At 33.6% G+C, this 21,042-nt stretch overlaps 2 protein-coding genes across 3 annotated transcripts; one reads left to right on the top strand and one right to left on the bottom strand.

Moving 5' to 3' along the window:
* Positions 1-45: 45 nt before the first annotated feature.
* Positions 46-5,625, top strand: LOC123311907 (trans-1,2-dihydrobenzene-1,2-diol dehydrogenase-like). 2 transcript variants are annotated; one of them, XM_044896031.1, is made up of 6 exons: positions 46-133; positions 184-336; positions 3,001-3,202; positions 3,593-3,884; positions 4,720-5,117; positions 5,466-5,625. In XM_044896031.1, exons 1-6 carry the CDS (start codon positions 95-97, stop codon positions 5,573-5,575), a joined length of 1,194 nt encoding a protein of 397 aa, XP_044751966.1. In that variant the 5' UTR covers positions 46-94; the 3' UTR covers positions 5,576-5,625. The 2 variants fall into 2 exon arrangements, with proteins under 2 accessions (XP_044751966.1, XP_044751974.1); XM_044896039.1 differs by lacking the exons at positions 46-133; positions 184-336 and adding an exon at positions 1,803-1,948.
* A 2,470-nt stretch (positions 5,626-8,095) lies between these two features.
* Positions 8,096-20,960, bottom strand: LOC123311882. Its single transcript, XM_044896000.1, has 4 exons — positions 20,724-20,960; positions 13,399-13,567; positions 8,730-8,966; positions 8,096-8,609 (listed from the first exon to the last, which is right to left on the bottom strand). Exons 3-4 carry the CDS (start codon positions 8,896-8,898, stop codon positions 8,224-8,226), a joined length of 555 nt encoding a protein of 184 aa, XP_044751935.1. The 5' UTR covers positions 8,899-8,966; positions 13,399-13,567; positions 20,724-20,960; the 3' UTR covers positions 8,096-8,223.
* Between the last annotated feature and the right edge of the window lie 82 nt (positions 20,961-21,042).

The following is a 21,042-nucleotide window of genomic DNA, read 5'->3' as shown; positions in this document are numbered from 1 at the left end:
TGCTCAAATCCAAATTTTCTTTTATTTTCAGAATCGCCATCCTCTAGATTTCCTACAAATTGGATCGATTCTGTTCCTCAGCTACGTACTTGCCATGGATTTCTGTCAGAGTGGGCAAGATTCTAACGACGCTGTGAGTTATACTGTCATTCTTGTCATATTTTCGAATCATTCACTTTTCAGTTCGAAGAATTCAGACTGAACTTGTGTAGATTCAGGTGGTACAATTGGGACGAAATGAGTAAAAAGATGCTATTGATCATTTTAACTCGCACCCAAAAAGTTGAAACTATCAATACTTTGGGCATGTCTGTTGATAGAACACTGATGGTCAGGGTAAGCATTCGTAATCTGATTTTTATAAGGAATTCCGAGAATATGACCCGATATAGCAATCCTTTCATGTTCTACGAACTACATCTATGCTATGCTATGTTCTAGATCCTGAAATTCGCATACCAAGGAGTGTTGATATTTCATAGAATGACTTGAGACCTTGATGAACAACAGAAAAGGTGCTATGATCGGTACCAAGAATTTCCTACGCTGTCTTGAATTATGCTAATGATTAAATGAACCGTATTGCAAGTACTATCTATCGTTTCTTGTTTCATACCTTTTTCATATGTTGCTGCGATCATCATCCCTGATTCTGAAATTAAATTCAGTCATGATTTTCGGACAAAATTCCCAGTGACATTGATATTTCGTGATGCTGCTGCCTATGAGAAATTTCGTTTTAGTTTGTGTATTAATTGTTTGATTTGGAAATAATTATCACTTATATTTTCGTTATCATATTCAGTCCGCTATTCATTCAAAATCCATCAGGACCCGATACCGAGGTTATTGCCATTGATATTTGTGCCTTTTTCTAGATAGTTGATGAACAATATATTTTTTTCTGTCAAACAGCAGTGTTTCTTATGAAACAGACGAAATTGTTTTATATTCATTGACTTGAGAATAACAAAATTGGAATCAACGACTGTACAGGATGGGCAAAATTCGTTGTCTGACACATTACCGAGCTCTTTTTCGGATAAACAAAGAATGGTGAAAACCGCAGCCTCCTCTACGATACTTCGTTTTTGAGTTTGACAATTTCCCTAAAGTTCTTATAACTTTTTTGTCTTCGAAGTTACAAATCTAAAACTTGAACCTTCTACAGACCTTTTTTTACGTAGAATCCACTGATGAGCTCCAAATTTTTTTCCTTTCTAATCTTAAGGTGAACTTTCATTTTTTTGAATGCAAACTTTTATGAAATTGTTATTTTTGAATTGGAAAAGAATCTATCGTCAGTATATTCTACGTATGAAAATGTTTGAGAAGGTTCAAGTTTCAGATCTGTAACTTCAAAGACAAAAGAGTTATGAGAACTTTTCGGGATCGTCAAAATCTCAATTTTTCTTTATAACTCGAAATCTAAAAATGATAGGCCGATTCTGTTTTCAGATTTGGCTTAGTCATGAAAAAAGAGCTCGAGAATGTGTCATCCGTTTTCTTCTAGCTGCCATAGTTCTCGAGATCCCCTCAGTAGACAACGAATTTTGCCCACCCTGTAGTCTCAAAACTGACGGTCAGAATGGCAAATGTTCCAAATAATGTCAATTTACTAAAATGAATGTAAATATTTTTATGCACACCAATTTGATGTGTGAGATATTTTACTTTGCCGTACGGCATGCAGTAAAGTTTAATTTAGGAACACAGAAGCGTACCCTTCTTGAAGAATTATTTTTCGCAAAAAATTTCCTGACATTTTTTGTACGCCCCTGTCTCCGTTCCGATAAAGGCAGGTAATTGTTTAATAATCAAACAATTCCAAATATACTCACCGATAGTCGAGAGATTGATAAATACGCTAATTCAAAAGCTAGAGATTAGTTGCTAGCGCAACTGTTGATGCATAACCTCAAATTAAATTTGTATACTAGTGTTCAAGGTAAGTGTTCACTTTACATTACAGATTCATTATTCGAGTTGTTTATCATAACAAAATTTTGTTATTAATGATGAGGAAGATATCTGCATTACTTATTGAAGTAATGAAAAGATGGTTACACGTTTCCTTAATGAATTACTTGAACTTATACTTCTTATTCCTCTTATACTTAAGTAACATTCACAAAGTTCGTATGAGTCATGAATCAGGAGTGAAACATTAGGAGACATAACTTCACACAAATAATTACCCATATAAGTAATATACCTAGTCATCTCATTATACACATCGAAACAATTTCAATTTAGATTTTTTTTGGTAGTTCATCTACTGAGAAAATATAAAAATGCACTTAAGACTGAATCAATGGTTAGCAGAGATTAAAAATAGAATAGATTTATTAGAGAGCATAGGCGTAGGAAGTAGGGAAGAGTGCTGATATAACTTATTCTGCGATTTATCGCATCTAAATTTCATCTAGTTGTCCAGCAGATCATAAGATTGGGTACAGTTGGATTATTCTTTAGTGAAATTTAACCAGTAGAGTCTACGTCTCTGAGATTAATCTACAGTAGATTCTAAATTGATGAACTTTTATTGGTCGGAATGTATAAGGATTGTAGCCAACCCCAAGTTTACAGTCTAAAATTTTAGCAGTCATGCTAACACCAAAGGATTGGTCATCCAAAAACATGCAAAATTTTCTTATTTGGCAGATGTGACTTTATGGTCCTACGTTCTTCATATAATTTCGAGATGAAGTAGGTACACAATTTAAGAGATTTTCCAAGGTCGGTAAACATAAAAAGTATTTGAATGAGGCGTAGACCACAAAAAATGTATAATACACAGGGTAATTAAAAATGAAGAAAATGATGGAAACGGAAGAAAATTAAGAATACGTTAATTAGAATGACTGTCAATATCACTGCCCATTTACAGTCATTCATAAGGATCCTCTGTATAATAATAGCGAATGCTTTCAATTCTTTCTTATTATTTTATTTTGGGGCAAGAAAACCAATTCATAATTAAGGGTGTTTCATTTACAGATGCCTCCTTTACGTTGGGGTGTTGTAGGAGCAGGAAGAATCACTCACGATTTCGTCACAGCAGTACAAATTTTTCCGGAAGAACATACAGTGGTTGCAGTTGGAAGTGGCATTATAGCAAGAGCTGAAAATTTTGCGAAAGAGCACAATATTCCGAAAGCATATGATGAATATGGTTCAATTGCAAAGGATAAGGATATTGGTAGGTTGTTTAGTTTATTAGGTTGTTTTGGTGAGCATATATTTTCCATTTTTATTCCTCGTACTAACAGGAATCATTTATTCTTTGGTCAAATAGTTGGTTTCTGCAGGGTTGTCTAGGAAGTAAGATCTTCTTATGTCTTAGGTGGAACTCTAAGGTCTAACTATTATTGGGAAATGTGGAATCACATTTTCATAGTGCATTGGATGAATACCACTATCATAGCTAGTTCAAATAAGCATATTCAAGCTCAACTATATCACAGCCTTCTATATAGACGGCTGATAGAAGGCTGTGAGGTTGTGCTTCCAAACTGCATTTGCATTAAAAGCAAATGGAAAGAATTTTCATTCACGAAATTTTTTCTAGCCTTCAATTCTTATATTTCAGATGTTGTTTACATTGGCAACCTCAACCCACAACATTACTGCACTGTGAAAATGATGCTGGAAAATGGAAAACCCGTCTTGTGCGAAAAACCACTTACCTTAAACGAGAAGCTAACAACGGATTTGGTGAATCTTGCAAGGTGCAAACAAGTTTTTCTCATGGAAGCTGTTTGGTCAAGATGCTTTCCCGCCTATCGGAAGTTGGAAGAGCTTATCGCAGATGGAAACATTGGAGAGGTATTGTACCTCAACGTCAATTTCGGTTTCGATCTTCAGAATAAAGAGAGAGTCAAGTGAGTGCAAAAAATGTTCATTTCTAAAAGCCTTTTAGTTCGATTCGAGAAAACTACGTTTTCTTGAGGCTAGAATACTCTAAAACAACACGTGTTACTGAATATACAGAGTGTCCCAGAGTTAATGGGAATAATACTTTGCTTTAAAGAAGAAGACTTGATTATTGATTTATGGTCCAAGATGAATAAATGAAATTTTGCAGAAACAAATTGATTAATATCCTAAGGACCTTGAGGTTTTCTCAATTGAAATTTTAAGTTTATGTTAGGTTAGGCTAGGTTATGTTAGGTAGATATCAATTGATATCTCAAATACCTTAAGGTTTGGATATGAGACAGTTAAAATATAATGAAGGATCAGAAATGCAATATAGGATTTCTCATTTGAAATTACAAGGTTATGTTAGGTTAGGTTAGGTAGATATCTCAAAGACCTTGAGGTTTGGATATGGGGCAGTTGAAATTTAATGAAGAAATGCAATATAGGATATCTACCTTGAAATTACAAGGTTATGTTAGTTAGGTTGAAATTTAATGAAGAATTCAAAAATGAAGAATTTCTCCTTTGACTTTGAAACCTCCCGGCTTAAAGTCAGGTACAACCGGTCATTTATTACGATCCACAAATTTTCAGGAGAAAATCTTATTCTTTATTCTAGATACATTTGATCGACACTTCGCCATCAAATGTCATTCAGCTTGTAGTTTCAGTGAATAGCTATATCTAATTATTGTGTAGTTATCATTTATTTCGATCCATTTTTGGAATTTTCGAGTGTAAAAAATTGAAAATCACTCTGCTAGGCTAGAACTTCCTAGTAACTCTCTCTTGTAGGAATAAGGACCTGGGTGGAGGAGCCATTTTGGACATCGGCGTTTACTGTCTTCAGTTTCAACAGTTCGTTTTTCGAGGATTACAGCCTACCAAGATGGTTGTTAATGGTTCCCTCACACAAGACGGAGTTGACGGCACTACTGGAGCTTTGATCTCCTATCCTGGTGGTAAATTGGCTTCGATAACTTGTTCAGCTGAAGTGAAGATGCCGAATGAAGCAATTATAGTTGGCACTAAGGGAACTCTTAGGATTCCAAACTTCTGGTGCCCGACGGAAATTAAAGCCGAGGATCAAACCTATAAGTTCGATCTGCCTCAAAGCAGAGTGAAGTTCAATCATATGAACAGCGCGGGATTGTCTTACGAAGCGATGGAAGTCAAGCGATGTTTGGAAGAAGGTACCTGATTGAATATTTGTAGTTATAGTCACTTCAAAATGCAGTTATCAAATCTCAGAGGATGCCATCATGATCATTTGTGACGCACACAATGTCTCATTAGAGGTTTTCACTAGATTTAAGTTCATCATCAAGTATTTAATATGGTCGTTCTTTTTAAACAATATGCATACTCAGGTGAGATCATTATCATTGTATAAAAACTGTTTCTGGTAGCCAAGCAGAGTCCACCGAGTTGAGCACCTGGATGGGTGACCACTCATATCAGTTCACGAATTTGACCAAATGCACAAAACCCCCCTTTAGTACTTTTCTCATTTTTAGGCTGAAATATTACCTTTCTTATAGGTGAGCTGGAGAGTAACAAAATCACTTTGGACGAAACGATACAGCTAGCCAGGTTCATGGATACAATGAGGAAAGCAGTTGGCTTGCAGTTTCCAGAAGATTTCGATTGAATTTCCAATGGCATTTATACTTTGTGGGGATTAAACAATTCAATTTGCAAGTGTATATAAACTTGATCAATCTTTTCTCTACCATCAAGAATTATTATATATATCAGAGTTGAAATTGTGACAGAAAAACCTTTGAAATACTCAGTCTATCACATGAATTGGGCACAAAAGTTATAAATTTCATTCGGAATCATCCTAATATTTCAAATTCAACACTTTTGAGATGAGCAATTGGAAAAAAAATTAGTAGTTGGGAGCCGAAGAGGAAAATTCAGGATTTACTCGAGAGTGTCAGATTAATATAAGGGGACATTTGGACCCCGTAGAGTACCTCTACCAAAAATTAGATCTGTATATAGGGGGAATTGTCTAGGACAGCCTGTCAGAAAAGAAAAAAAAAACGATCATTGTACATACTCGAGCGTGTCAGATCAATATATATGTGGTTAATTACATGTTGAAAAGTGTATATTCTCTTAATCTGACAATTTAAGAGTGTCGAAAATGTTTGGAAGGGCGTCAAAGTTGCAAAAAAAAGTCACGTGTACATTCTCGAGCGCGGTGGCGTTTTTCCTTATTTTGAAGCTAATGATTCAAGAATAACGAAAAAAATATAATCTGATAGTTTTAGCAAGCCGAAACAATAAAAATTGGCCATAAAGGTCACAAAAATCAGTTTTTTTTGAATTATCTCCTTCCCCGGTCTTCAAATCTTTTTCGCATTCAATATAAAAGTTGTAGAGCATAACATTTTCTACAAATTTTGTCTTAAGCAATTTTTTCTACGTTCAAACGTTTTTGAGACATATGGCGGTTAATGCGAGGTGTTAAGCGATACATGCTGAAGCGAAAATTCACTCGTTGGAAAATAGTACATTCTAAGGTTCAGTCACAGACAACACTAAAATTTTCGTGACTAATTTCGAAATTGTCATCATAGAAATACCTTGTCATTTTGACAACTGTAGATTAGACTGGGATTCTACATTGACCTTGCCCTTTCGCATGTGTGGCTAAGCTTCTCGCCTTTATACACCCTCGAGAACGGTTGAGAGTATGTAAAATTGCTTCAGACAAAAGTTGTGTAGAATTTTATTATCTACAACTTTCATAATGCATACAAAAACGATTAGAGGTACAGGGAGGGAAATATTCGAAAAAAAGGGATTTTTAGCATCCTCTAAGGGTCAGATCAAAATCTGACACGCTCGAGTATGTAACGATTTTTTTTTACATTTTCAAAGGACCGCTGTGACCTTGCGTCACGTCCAAATTGTCAGTACCTTGAAAAGTAGCTTCCTTTTGATCCAATTAACATACCCTCCAAAAATCTGACACGCTGAAAAAATTTTCTTTTTACCATTTTCAACTCTTCCGTACGGCCAGTCCCACCGCGCAAACTGTCAGATAAGCATGAATTCATTATCAGAGACACGTAGAGCATATACAGTATCTTAATCTGACACGCTCGAGTATCTACACCTGACAATACATCTTTGAGACCCTGCAGACGCTTTCCCCACCGCTGAAAGTGCATACATCATAGAACCTTTTTTTCTTTCTACCATCTAATCTTCAAAATCCACTAGGTCTCCACGACGCTCGAGTAAATCCCGATATAGCATCGTCGTCTCCCCAACAGCGACTGCATATGAATTGTGAAAAATGTCTCAAAAACCAAATGTGAAAAATGAAAATGTCAGAGGAGGTTTTATTTTTTCCTCATATCCGATTCCAAAGGTTCGTGATCAAAATAATTCGTCAAATAATAACCAACCACATGAAGAGTAGTGATGGGGTCATTTTAGTTTGGTTTTTTATTGCCTTCATTAGGAACTTGGAACATCATTATGTTTTGAATGATGAAAAGGAGAGGAATATTCGGAAAGAAGGTAGTTAGAAAGTTGTTGTGTCTTGTGTCTAGCCTCAATAAAAACTTGAGATTTCTTTCAATGGTCAAAATACTTACTATATTATATCACGAATATTTCAAATAATCCATTAGAAAAAACTCAATAAGAATGCAATGTAGATTCAAGTAGACTTTTTCAGAGATTTTTCAGAAAATATCTTTATTAAATCAATAATATTTGCTTTAACAATTACTATTATCGCATGTACCTTAACGAATGAGCGCTATTGAACAACCATCAGGAAATTCAATACTTCGAAAACATTCTTTGAACTAGAGGTGTTCTGATGGCACTGACCAGTGGCTTAGTAATGATGAATAATTGTGTGTCAATCGGTGTAAATATCGTGAATGAAAAGTAATAATTTTTACCCTCAGTAACTCGATTTTAGGTCTTACCAAGAACGAATACTGAAACAGTAAGTCAACTAGAGAACGACTTCATAAAGATGTTCAATTTTCGAGAACATATCTATAAATCTCATTGATACAATTCTGGAAAATGATTCTATTTCAACTGAAAGTAATTTAATAATTCATTCTGAACTGGAATGACGAAAATTCACGGAAATATTTTTTTTTAGATTATGCAATAAATTGTTACATTTTTTAAGAACAGTTATTGTTGTTATTGTTTTGTATACTGTATATTTGAAGTCTTTGGTCGTTCTGTAGTTATGTCAAATAGCACAACATATTTTGGTCTCAAATATGACTCCACATATGAAAAATGTGTCTATTTCTCATCGCAGCCCAGTTCTGCAGACCAATTGCAGATTCCACCTATGGGATCGAAACTCAAGTTTTTGGGACAGGTGTATTCCCAACCTAACACCCTCTCATTCTCCATCTTAGCGCAAGATATGAATTTCCTACAAGACGCTGGATGTGGAAAATTGCCTTGGTCCAAACACTCGATCACACCGTTTGAGTGAAGTATAACCTTGGCGTATTTCGGTAGTTTGCCAAGATAGCTCGCAATCTCATCGTACTGTGTAAAACCCTCTGAAACTTTGAGGGCCTGATTATAAGGGGCTTGAGGTCTTCGTAACGAGAATCTGTTGGTTGAAGTTGGTATAATGGGTATTGTGGAAGAGATGTATCTGGTTCTTGGACTCGTGACTGCAAATAAAAGTGAACAATTATTGCTGTCATCAACAAAAGTTGCATCATTCCATCAGGATTATTTCAGAACACTCTGATTGGAATCATTAATTAATTTTGGGTAAGGTGAAAACTCACCTGTAGAAAATATTGTTGGAGGAGTAGTATTGGGCGAGATGATTTTTTGTGGTCTCACACTGGAAGGTAAAGGTGCCTTCTGCAGAAGAGAGAATACAATATGGCCCAGTTCAGTTGTCTCATCCTCCAAAAACTGTTGATTCGTCGATTGCAATGCTTGGTCCATCATTGTGGTTATTCTTGGGCTGAGCGTTCTTGATACATGAGGGGAATGAGTTGTAGGCGATGGTGTTGTTTCTGGAAGAACATGATAAACTTCAGAAATCAATTGGTTTTACTTCATCTCGAAAAATTCGGGATATTTGTTCCATTCTGGACATTGTGTCTTTCTTTGTTGATGATTTTGCCCTAATATCTGTGTTTTTATTTATATTTATTATTTTAAGGTCAAGGGATCTTCATTATCCAACCATGAATGAATACTTAAATCAGGAACCGGGATTGCAATTTGTTGAACGATTTTCTTAATACACTGCGCAAAAAAATTAACGCACATTCTGAAAATCTCAGTTTTAATGAAGGTTAACTCTACATTGACTTTATAACTTATTTTTTATGTTCTCTCGGAAAGGTTTTGAACGAAACAAGACACATTAAATGGAAGAAAAATTCAGGATTTCACCGAATCTTATGTGAAAAAAGAGAAATGAACAATTTTCAAAATACTGAAATGCTGATAAGTGATTTAATACTTGGTATTTCCACCCCTTGCGTTAATTACAGCTCGGCAACGACGGTTCATACTCAAAATGAGTGATCTTAAAATGTTCTGATCTAATCCTTCCCAGATTTCTCCGAGTTGGATTCCTAAGTCATTAGGAGTAGCTGGATGATTTTCTGAACTTGTCAGCCTTCTATTGAGGTTGTCCCAAACCTGCTCAATCGGATTGTGATCTGGACTTCTTGCTGGCCATTCCATTCGAGAGACTTCAACTTCTTCAAGGTACTCCTGAACTATGCGCGCACGATGGGGTCTGGCATTATCGTCCATAAAAATGAAATTTTCACCAATGTATGGGGCAAATGGCACTACATGCTCTTCAAGAACGTTCCTTATATACTTATCAGCATTCATAGCTCCATTATCAACGACCACTAGGTCTGTGCGAGCAGTCAAAGATATTCCACCCCGTACCATAATCGATCCTCCCTCGAAACCAGTAGTATTCAGGAAATTGCACTGAGCATATATTTCATGTGGACGTCTGTATACAAGGGAACGTCGATCCCAATGCTAGAGGCAGAATCTAGACTCATCTGTGAAGAGAACTCTTTCCCAATCGGCCTCTTATCAATGGATATGCTCTCTCGCAAAATACAAACTCGACCTTCGATGGGCTGTGGTAAGAGCTGGGCCTCTTGCCGCGACACGAGGCCTTAAATCATATTCTCTGAGGCGATTTCTTATTGTCTGAGTGCTAATTTGCACCTCATGGGTTGGCTCAAGCTGAATTTGAAGGAGGCGAGCGGTTGCAAACCGTTGTCTCAACGAAGAAACTCTCAAGTAACGTTCTTGAATAGCAGTTGTTACCCGTGGTCTACCCTGTCCTGGTCTTCGGACATTCATACCTGTCTCCCTGAATCGCTGCAACATTCTGGACACACTTGTATGGGAAACTCCAAACCTTTCTGCAATTCTTGTGTATGTCCACCCTTCTTCTCGCAAAACTACCGCTTGGGCACATTCCTCTTGTGTCAAATTGCGTGTTTCGCGTTGCATAGCGATCGAGTGTAGAAAATCAAACGAAAGAAAAACTATTGATCACTAGAATTGATCGAGAACAACTGATTTTAGAATGGAGCCAATACATTCAAAATCTGATAATATCATCTTTTTTTCTTCCTGCTGGGAAAAAACATCTGTATTGAAGAAAACCGTTGAAAGTGGATAACATATGCATGCATAATTCTGATAAAAATAATTATCATTGAAAACACCTGTTGTAGAATAAATTTGAGATTTCCTTAATGTGCGTTAATTTTTGTGCGCGGTGTATCAATATGCCTTTTACATGTTAACTTTCACTGCAGGAATATTGAAGTATTCTTGAAATTAATACTTGCGAATCTATAGTTGATTTGAAGGGAATCTAAAGTATAATAATATATCATTTGGAAGCAGTTTCTGTATAAGTTGCTCATAATTTTCCTTCTGCATCATTCACATAAATCAATCATATCCAATTATCCATCATATTTTCAATTCGACAACTATTGTCAAGACAATTTTGTTATTGCATAAAAAATATGATCGCACAGTAAAAATATTGAATGATCATCACCAACACCTAAGAAAATAGTAGAAATTTCTGATCATAATCAATATATATTCAACCCCAACCGTGTTAAAAAAAACTGCGATGCCGATGTCTTACATCCTTCTCATTTATTTTCACTTCTATCTACTCTTCCTTGTTTCATTAGGATGCGTAACCTTTGATATAATACAGAATTCAAGAGTTTGCTGTTATTATACCTTCTAGGCATACTTAAATCTCGAGATGAGCAAGAACTTCACTTTCCTAAGATGGACTCGAACGATTATGATGACATAGCCACTGATACGTTGTTTTTTGTGCGGAGGATTTAATGTAGGTAGACAGATCCTGACTCAATATAGATATTCGCCAAAATGAATCTTCCCAAAAATAGTTTGTCCACAGTGTATTATTGCTATTGTTTATCTTCAATATTTAATATTGATAAACAAATAAGAATTCATAAATGACGCCTGAAATCGATAGTATATAAATTTTAGATAAGTTCTGTAGGTAAGAATGATGAAAGCACCGAAACTAATATTATATACTATATAATATATAATAATTCTTGTCGAAGAAAATATGATATTTAGCCCCAATTTTTCCACCCAATCCATTTGAAATATTTTGAGGCATCTCAAATCACATTCAACACACTCAACTCATGAGTTGACTACCTAAAATTTTCCAATTTGAAGACTTCAATGATTGGACTGGACTCATTGATGGAGAATTCTCAATCAAAAACAATTCTGAATAGTTGCCTCAGTGGGATACATGCCACGGTTTTGAGTATGTTGGTGCTATTCAAGCTTCACAAAATTCAAAGTTTCATACAGATGGTTAATCTCAGTGTTGCAGACACATTAATCTGACACTAATCAGGGGTGATTTTCTCAATCTGACAGTTTGAAGATGATAACAAAGGCATTTTTTTGAAATATTTCCCTTCCTGTAGCTCATATCGTTCCTGTATTCATTATAAAAATTGTAGATAATACAATTCTATGCAGCTTTTGTCTGAAGCAATTTTACATACTCTCAACCTTTTTCTAGTTGATATTTCTAGTTTCATAATGAAAGCGAAAACAAGCCCAGGAGTGGAGATAATTAAAAAAAAAATTGATTTTTCTGACCTTCATGGCAAATTTTTATTGTTTCAGCTTGCTGAAACGTCAGATTATATATTTTTTTCCGTTATTCTTGAATCATCAGTTTTGAAATAAGAAAAAAAAAGCCATCGCACTCGAGAATGTACACGTTACGTTTTTTTTCAAGTCGGCGCCTTAAATTGTCAGATTAAGATAATATATACTTTTCAACATGTAATTAACCACAAATTATCTTAATCTGACACGCCTGAGTATGTAAAATGATCGTTTTCATTTTACTATTCTGACAGGCTGTCCCAGACAATTCCTCCTATACAGGTCTAATTTTCTGTAGAGGTACTCTACAGGGTCCAAGGTATCTATTTCCCCTTATATTAATCACGAGCGAGTATTTCTCGAATTTAGAATTTTCTTGGCTCCTCAACTATAAGGCGTAGAATTCGAAGAGCCTTCTACCCAGTCATTACCAATGTTATGATATATTACTTTGGTGAAAATTGAGCAAGGACGAGTCTTGTCCTTTATCCTTTTTTTAATCAATACTAGGAGTTTCTGGAGAGAATGTGCTGGTAAGGCGCTCATAAGATACTAATCAAAGCCTTGGACCAAATTATTCACATTGATGTATTATATAAACCTATATTTGTATCTCACAAAATCATATCAATAAGGGGTCTATCGACAGCCTTCTAAAGGACTTTCTCTATAGACGGCTGTGCTCTATCCCTCCAAGAGGTAAGTATAAGTACATATTGTAAAAGATCTATGTTCTGATGTACAGGGTGGGCAAATTTCATTGTCTACTGAGGAGATCTCGAGAACTATAGCATCTAAAAAAAAACGGAAGACACATTTCCTAGTTATTTTTCAGAGTAACAGAAGATGGTGAATAACGTAGCCTCCTACGATTCTTCTTTTTTCAGTTGTTAGCAAAAAATGAGATTTTTTATGATTTTGAAATGTTCTCATAACTTTTTTGTCTTTGAAGTAACAAACCTGAAACTTGAACCCTCTACAGGCACTTTTTTACGTAGAATCCACGGACGAGCAGCAAATATTTTTTCATTTCGAATCATTAGGCGAACTTTGGTTTTTTAAATGCAAACTTTTATTGAATTTTTTGAATTGGAAAAAATCTTCTGTCAGTAAAAAATCGAGTTGAAGAAATTATTACTTTCCGGGTGTTACATTCCTAATTCCGTTGAATATTATATTGGACACTTTCAGTTTCGGTTAGATAAGCAGAATTCGAATACGAGCCTGCACGAAGGTAGGGTACCTTACTCATAAACTTACCTTGACTTTCTATCTTCGTATAGTGTGGATATTTTCTGCGGTTAGATTTGGTCGACCTCGGTCTGCTAGTTGTGCTGGAGTAATTAGAGAAGGTTGCCCGAGCCGAAGTCGGTCTCTGGGTAGTTTTCGGTCTTGTTCTGATGCGGAATCGAGCTGCTGGTCTGGTGTTCTGAAAATTTTTTCACGATGAAATTTGGTGCTTTTTAGTGTTTTATCTGAATGTAAATTGTGAAGGTAATAAAAGTTGAGCGTTTTTGTGTTTTATTCGAATTCCAAAACGTAGGAAAAATATTTTAGTACTTTTTTCGTTTATTAGAACCAATTGCTTGAATCTTAGAAGATCATTTTGAGATATTCTTTTTTCTTTCATTGTGAGTGAAGTGAATTAATCATATCAGTTCCCTTAATAATCCATTGTAAGTTATTAATAATTCCTGTGAAAACAAAATAAAAAATTCTTTCCAAAGTTTTTATTTGGACGGTTTTCATAATATATTAACGTTAGCAAATTTTATATCAATATATATAAACATTATTCCCTGAATATAATTTTGAATGGATTAATAAATATTAAACTGAAATTATAATAAAAGATAAATTTTGACAAAAATGTGATACTGAAATAATAATCTAGCAAAACCAAAATATACTGCACAGCAAAATCCATGATATACTAGCTGTTTTGATTCAAAATTTATCCGAATAACCTACGATCAAAGTCTGAGAAAAGAGTACAAAATTCCTGTAGAGTAAAAAAACTTGTTTACAGAGCTCTCCCAACTAACAAAATAGTCCTATAATTTTTTTCTTATACGACAATTTGGCCTTGTAGTTGTAATATTGTCTCACGAATATTTTTTTGTCATGTAAATATTATTCAATTTGGCCCACTTGAAAATCAAAATAATGTCTTCTCACTCGAATAATTCATTCAACATGAGCAATACATTGAACATTAAATCAAGCAGAATGAAATGTTTAGAGTTGTAGGAATCATTGAGAGAGAGAAATCAATTTTATTCGAGATATATCCGGAGTTTATAGACAGGAGAAAATGTTTGCCGAAATATAATAATTTGGTGTTTATGAATCTCGAAAGTGAAAATGATGAATATTGATATTGATGACTCAATTCTGTTAAGAAGAAGTAGACCTTGAAAATAATTGATTGATACACTTAAGTACTCCAGTTCGTATTATATTTTCTAGGAGTTATTCTTGGAATGTGAATAAAATTTGCATAAATTATTTGATTTCCTACCTATGCGAAACGAAAACTCAGCAGAAACATATATTTTTGTCATTTTTCTATAGGAGATTCAAATTGAAAAACGTTGAATTAGATCATAACTACACAAAAATGCATAGGTATTCATATGAATACCTACAAATATTTGTCCCTATAAAAAAAAATATAATTACTCATTAGCTGTCCAACACAGATACTATCAGAAGTTACTTATCGATGGAAGAAATGTGTAAGTATATGGTAAGTTGGTATTATAGGAAAAGAAATAATAGATGTGATGCGAATTAGTATTTTAACCCATCCAATTCAGAAAAATTCAAACTGTAGAAATTTTAGAATGATTATATCAAATATCGATAGCCTCTATTTGATAGCACCATATTGCCTCAAAGTTTATTGGGTCAGCTCTTCTGCTGAGACGGTACTCACACTTGTTTATGTCAGAAAGTACCTGAAGGAATTAGTTTGTTCTGAAGAATATATGGAGAATATTCTTCGGGGTATCAAAACATATAACAGAATTTCCCCATGTCGACATTTTTCCATATCTGTTTTCCTAAAATATCGCTTTTTAAGACTGTATGAATAACTGCAAGTTTTTTTCTATATAACTAAGTATACAATAGCTATTTATTCCTAGTTTTTCTCTACCTCAAACTTATATTGCATGACATTAAAGTGAGAACCACCTTTAATAGTGGAAATATATTATTGTTTCAATTGTGGTTATATACATATTTCTGAGGCAAGGATATAAGATTCGAACGATATTGATCGGTTAGATATTGGTTCAGGAAAGGAGTTTTATATCTTGAAGACAGATTATGCAGACACACGTCTGCATAAGTGAGTTTAGGAGAGTCTGAAGGAAAGAATAGTGACTCTTCTCTAGCCTATAAAGATAAAAATTCATATTATCTCTATGGAAAACGAAAGGAAACCTGCTTCCATAAGCCTCTTATACGTAATATATTATATAAAGGGTTGGGATGAAGTATGGAACCTGGTGAATATCTTAATATGTTATTATTTCCCTTCAAGTTTCATTGAAAATACTATCAACTCTTTAAATTTATTATTTCGAATTCATGCAAACCAACTTCAGTGGAAAAAATGTGTTAAACGATAAATCAATCACTTTATAGCTCCCTACAACTGTTTTGAGGTAATGCCTTCAAAACAATTGCAATGTATTTTCTAACACCTTTTGTTTTCCAGTTTTTGACAAATTTTCACCATACCAGTTGCATTGAAACGTTGTAATGTTTCTGTAATAACCATTGAATCTCTTATATTATGGGATTTTTTCAAGGGTGCAAATCATCAAGAATATTTTTATATAACACGATAACCACAACCTATCGTCATTAATATATTTCCAAACAATCTTTTACATTTAAATGGACCGATCTTAATCGTTCAATTCATTTCGGTCAATCAGTTTCGCAACAGTTTGATACTTTTTAATTTCTTACTATATTCTATCAGATACACTTTGCGTCACCATAATTGACTGCAATATGTTGCATAAATATCATCATTTACGTTTTAAATATATTCACTTGGTTATACACAGTCTACAATAAAACTGTATACAAACGTGACCTATCTTCATACTCTTGTTGACAATAATTCATTCCCAAACAGAATCTGAAAACCAGAATGTTTAGCATATAAAGAATTCCCTGACCTGCAAGCAATAAAAAGATCGTTGACTTATTTCACCGCATCAAAATATATTCCGTCTATTGCTGGGTGTACCTTATTCTGATGCACTAAGAATAGTTTCCCTATTCTTGGATTACGAAAAATAAAAGAACGTATTAGAAACATTCAAGGAATATGTTATTCCTTGTTGCATAAGGACAACACCAAAATCTTTTTTTCTTCTGTTGATTTATTTTCAAGTGTATAACAAGTAGAAATTTCAGGATTTAATCCTTTCAGTGCACCTTAGAAAAATGTGTAGAGAATTATTTTGCTTTTTATATGAAGCCAGAGTTCCGTGTTGTTTTCTTTATATAAACTATCCCTCCAGAGGGACAAATATATACAATACATATTTTTGTTTGAAGAACGATATCCCTACGGAAGGACAAATACCGTGAAAGTGTTTATTATATTTATCGAACATCGAATATAAATTACAAATGAAATATGTAAATTTTTACTTGTTGACCTATCATCCAATCGAAAAAATAGTTGTTGTCCATTCACAATGACGAATAGGGGAAGGTAATTTCTTAGGGCTACACATATGAATACACATGTTGAAAGATGTCATTTGAAATTTTAAACCTGTATTCGTTTTCATTTTAATATGAAAATAGAAATTGAAGGTGAAATATCCATCTGGTTAATGGAGTCTATCAGATATCATATACATTGTGATAAAGTAAAGGCTTCTTCAACTATTAAAACGAGATTGTAATGCGTTTTTAATGACATTTTCATGTTAATATCTTTTTTTAATCGATGTTTTCACACTTAACGACCACTGTAATCACTGATCAGAACATTATTTCTGTCAGCAAGTTATAAAACATGTTTTATTTCATCGGTGAAAGTTGTCAATGAAATAATAGTTCCAAACTTTGATTGTTATTCACGAGTAATGAGATTGGTTTTTCGAGAATGGATACTTGAAAGTTGTGGGTTGAGTTGTTGAGTATCAGGCAATGTCCTCATTAAAAGTGTTGTTACAGAACTACTATCTGGTCGATTTATTGCAGGAATATTTTCGTTTGGAATATTGGGATTCATATGATTGTTTTGAAATTTTTTTCTCACTAACTTTCGATTTCGCATAACTCTTCAACACAAGAATGTTTCTTGAATACGGACCACAAAATAAATTTGTTCCAATTTCAAGTCCTACTGATTAATTCAAAATTCTCCATCTTTCTCGTTTTTCAGATTAACATATCCGTGAAAACTATCTCTAATTCTCACATTGTTAGTTGAATAGAAGAGAAAATGAAAAAATGTATTTCGGGTGCTGATGGTTTAATATTCGTAGACTTTCCATATGCAAGTTTTTCGCTGAACTGGATTTGTCCGATTTAAACCCTTGTAGTTCAGGGTTCGGAGTTTTCTGAATCAAAGTATTTCGCAAGTAATCTTGCTAGTTTAGCTGTCTCAAAACAGAATTATGATGAAGCAAGCTCAACCCATATGAATGGTATTCCTATTCGTATTATTATTATATGTTCTTTCATATCTATTTCAAATAAAAAATAATTATGTATGTGTAATTTTGTTTCGATAATATATTTACTTCACTCTGCATACTCATAACTATAATCTATAAAAAATTCATTCTTGTGAAATAATTTTGAATCCTAATATATTTCATGTGTATTCATCCAAAATTTTCCATCAGTTATTTCATAATGAGAATTGCTGCATATCTTACATAATAAAAGTTTTTCCATAGAAATAACATAATTAATATACATATAAAGTATGTCCAATCATAATGAATACCCTACAAACGTATTAAAAATTGAAATATTTTATGACGCCATATTGAAATTGAAAAAAAGGTATAATTAAAAAAATTTCCATTGTATCGCAATGAAGTTTGCTTTTTTATAGTCTAGGAAATCGGATGTTTCGGAGTTACGATTTAAATTAAGCAAAAATAAGGCTTGAGTGCTCAATGTTTCAGGATGTTCAACTACTCGATGAAACATAATAATACTGTTTGATTTGTTTGACTCTCGAGCTTTGAAATATATAAACAAGAAATTGAAATCTTTGTTGATTTTTGAAATGCCCCACGTCTATAACTCATAGTTATGAATTTCTTCTATTTCAAGAAATAGTTTTTTCTTGATTTCCCACACAGTTAAAATACTCTGTGGTATTTTATTATTCATTATTCCCTGTCACCTTTATCCCCGATGAATCTTCTACATCTATTTAACGAAGCCCTAGTATTCAAAGCATTTATTCATTTTTTGAATTTATTTTATCATTCAAGACTTATTAGGAGATTAGGTCATATGTGAATCTTATTTCCAGAAAACGCTTATAGGTTCACTGTAAAATTTCCAAAAATTCAGCATTTGTTTTGAGGAAAAAAATATGCTCGTAATTTCAAAAGTTCATTATCAAAAGACAAATGAGCCAGGAAATATATTTTTGGAACAAGTTGTTTTTCCTGCACAGAGTATAAAAAATATTCGAATCGAATTCAATTAATTGAAAGTTGCGATCCAGAGAATCTATATTGTTGTGAATTCATCGTATCACTAATAGAACAAAGATCGGTGTTAAAATGGAATAAAAGCAGCTTATAGGGATGGCACCAGTGTTATCAGAACTTTGGAAGGATATGGAGGATACCATGGTCGTAGTCCTAAAGATTGTGTAACGAACGCTTTGGTAGGACTCGGAAGATATTTTTGCAGTGTTGCTTTCGTCGACCTGTTAATACATAAAAACAGAGTATTCAGACTAAATCGAAGGAGACCAAGAAAGAACCAAAAGGATTGTGCCTTGGAGATATCGCAGTGGAAGAGAGACCAATACCTTGAACCCATCCAAAGATTCATTTTACACGAAGTGAATTGCCAACTGTTAAAATACTCCTCAGAAAAGGAACTGCTCATAATTTTTCGTTTATTGTTTCCACCCAAAAACTGTGAAGGTATATCGCATTGGTTGATCCAAGAACTTGTTTGTGTTTTTTGGAGGTCACTATCTGTTGTGTAAATGAATTTCATGAATTATAACTGATATTATACAGAATATTAAGGATAAATTCTTTCCTTCTTTAATTCTCTAATTGCCTTTAGGCGTGATCATTCCTTATTATACAGAATTTTTAATTCAATTCAACCTCATTATACAGAATGTTTAATAAATGTGCACGGAAAATGCATATGATGATTCCTTGTCCTAATATCTAATATTGGATTGATGAAAATCCATTAACAGGTTAGGTACCTATATGATTTTCACAAAAATGATTCTTCGAAACACGACACGTGTTACGCTATCACAATAGCATCTTCAGGTGGGACAAAGTGAACTAAAATATTCATACGAAATATATAAGCAAGTATTTAACTCTTATACATTTTGTTCGGTACCAAATATTTTAGTTCAAATAATCAGTTAAGTACTTGTCTGAAATAATTCACTTAAACTTCGTGAAAATCTTGCGGTCAAACATGCACCGCTTCTGGTATATGGCGTGTCCAAAAATGGAAATTATTCTCACCCTTTATGTGTTAATGAGGTCATCCGACTACATTTTGGATTTGTGCTGTTTTTAGTTGTTACTAATCCTTAAAATCCCTTAATCATCCTATGGTGCAAATTTGCAAAGCATTTTTTGAACAATATTTTAGGGATGGCTTCTTCTAGCCCCCTCAAATTATAGGATAACTCCAAATATTTTTTGATAGCTTTCTAGCCCGCATAGAATGTTTGATCATTTACATTTCTGTTAGGTTTTTGGTTTCTGAGAATAAAATTAAAAATTGCTTTTTAAGTGCCATCTTTAGGGACATGTAATCAAGGACTGCTAAAAAAATTATATGAAAGACCCATACTATTTTGTGACAAGGAATCACCCCTTACATTTTTTTGCAACTATATCAATTCACACTCTGTATATAAAAATAAGAAACTAGTAGTGTCTTTGCTGAAAAAAAAAAAAAAATTGGTTGTATTCCCATTATTTTGTTTCTTGAGCCGTTTTACAAATTCTCGAAATCATATACTCTTAGTTTACTATATTATCATATGGTAATATCTATACTTCATCAAGGGAAATAATTCGTCCTATAAAAGACCAAAGCCTATAGCGAAGGAGAAAACATCATGCAAAAAGGGTTGTTCTGAAGAGATAGTTCAGTTAATATATTGGAGCTTATAAAAAAAGTTCATAAAGGAGTCACAACATTTCGTATACAGGTCATAAAACACATAATTATTCGAAAACTAATTAATAATAATTTTATTAATTCCAACAGTGTTAACACTGGAAACTATGAATGCATTGATGTTTTCTACTTCGTGTTTAAAAAGCCATATTTCAAATAAATTTATAATTTATACCTACCGATAATTTTTTTGTTCCTCCTGAATATCCGTTCTGCGTGACTCGAAAATCATCCAGCTTTTCAAGATCATGTTAATCGTAAAATGAGTTAGCCAGTTAGGCGATTTTTCGTTTGATGAAACTACATAAAAACACTTCTGAAATTCATTCGTTGACACTCACAAGTTCTAAAACGAAACTCAGTAATCTGATTTGAACTAAAGGTTATTTAATATAATCTAGTTGTAATGTAAACTGACAGTTTTCTTCAATTCAAAGAATGATTGGATTGTTATATAACCTGTATACGAATGATGTCTCTCAATTGTTAGTTCTTGAA

This window comes from Coccinella septempunctata, chromosome 1, assembly GCF_907165205.1.
Source record: "Coccinella septempunctata chromosome 1, icCocSept1.1, whole genome shotgun sequence".
NCBI lineage: Eukaryota > Metazoa > Arthropoda > Insecta > Coleoptera > Coccinellidae > Coccinella > Coccinella septempunctata.
The sequence above is the reverse complement of the archived record's forward strand: the minus strand, read 5'-3'. Positions and strand labels throughout refer to the sequence as shown.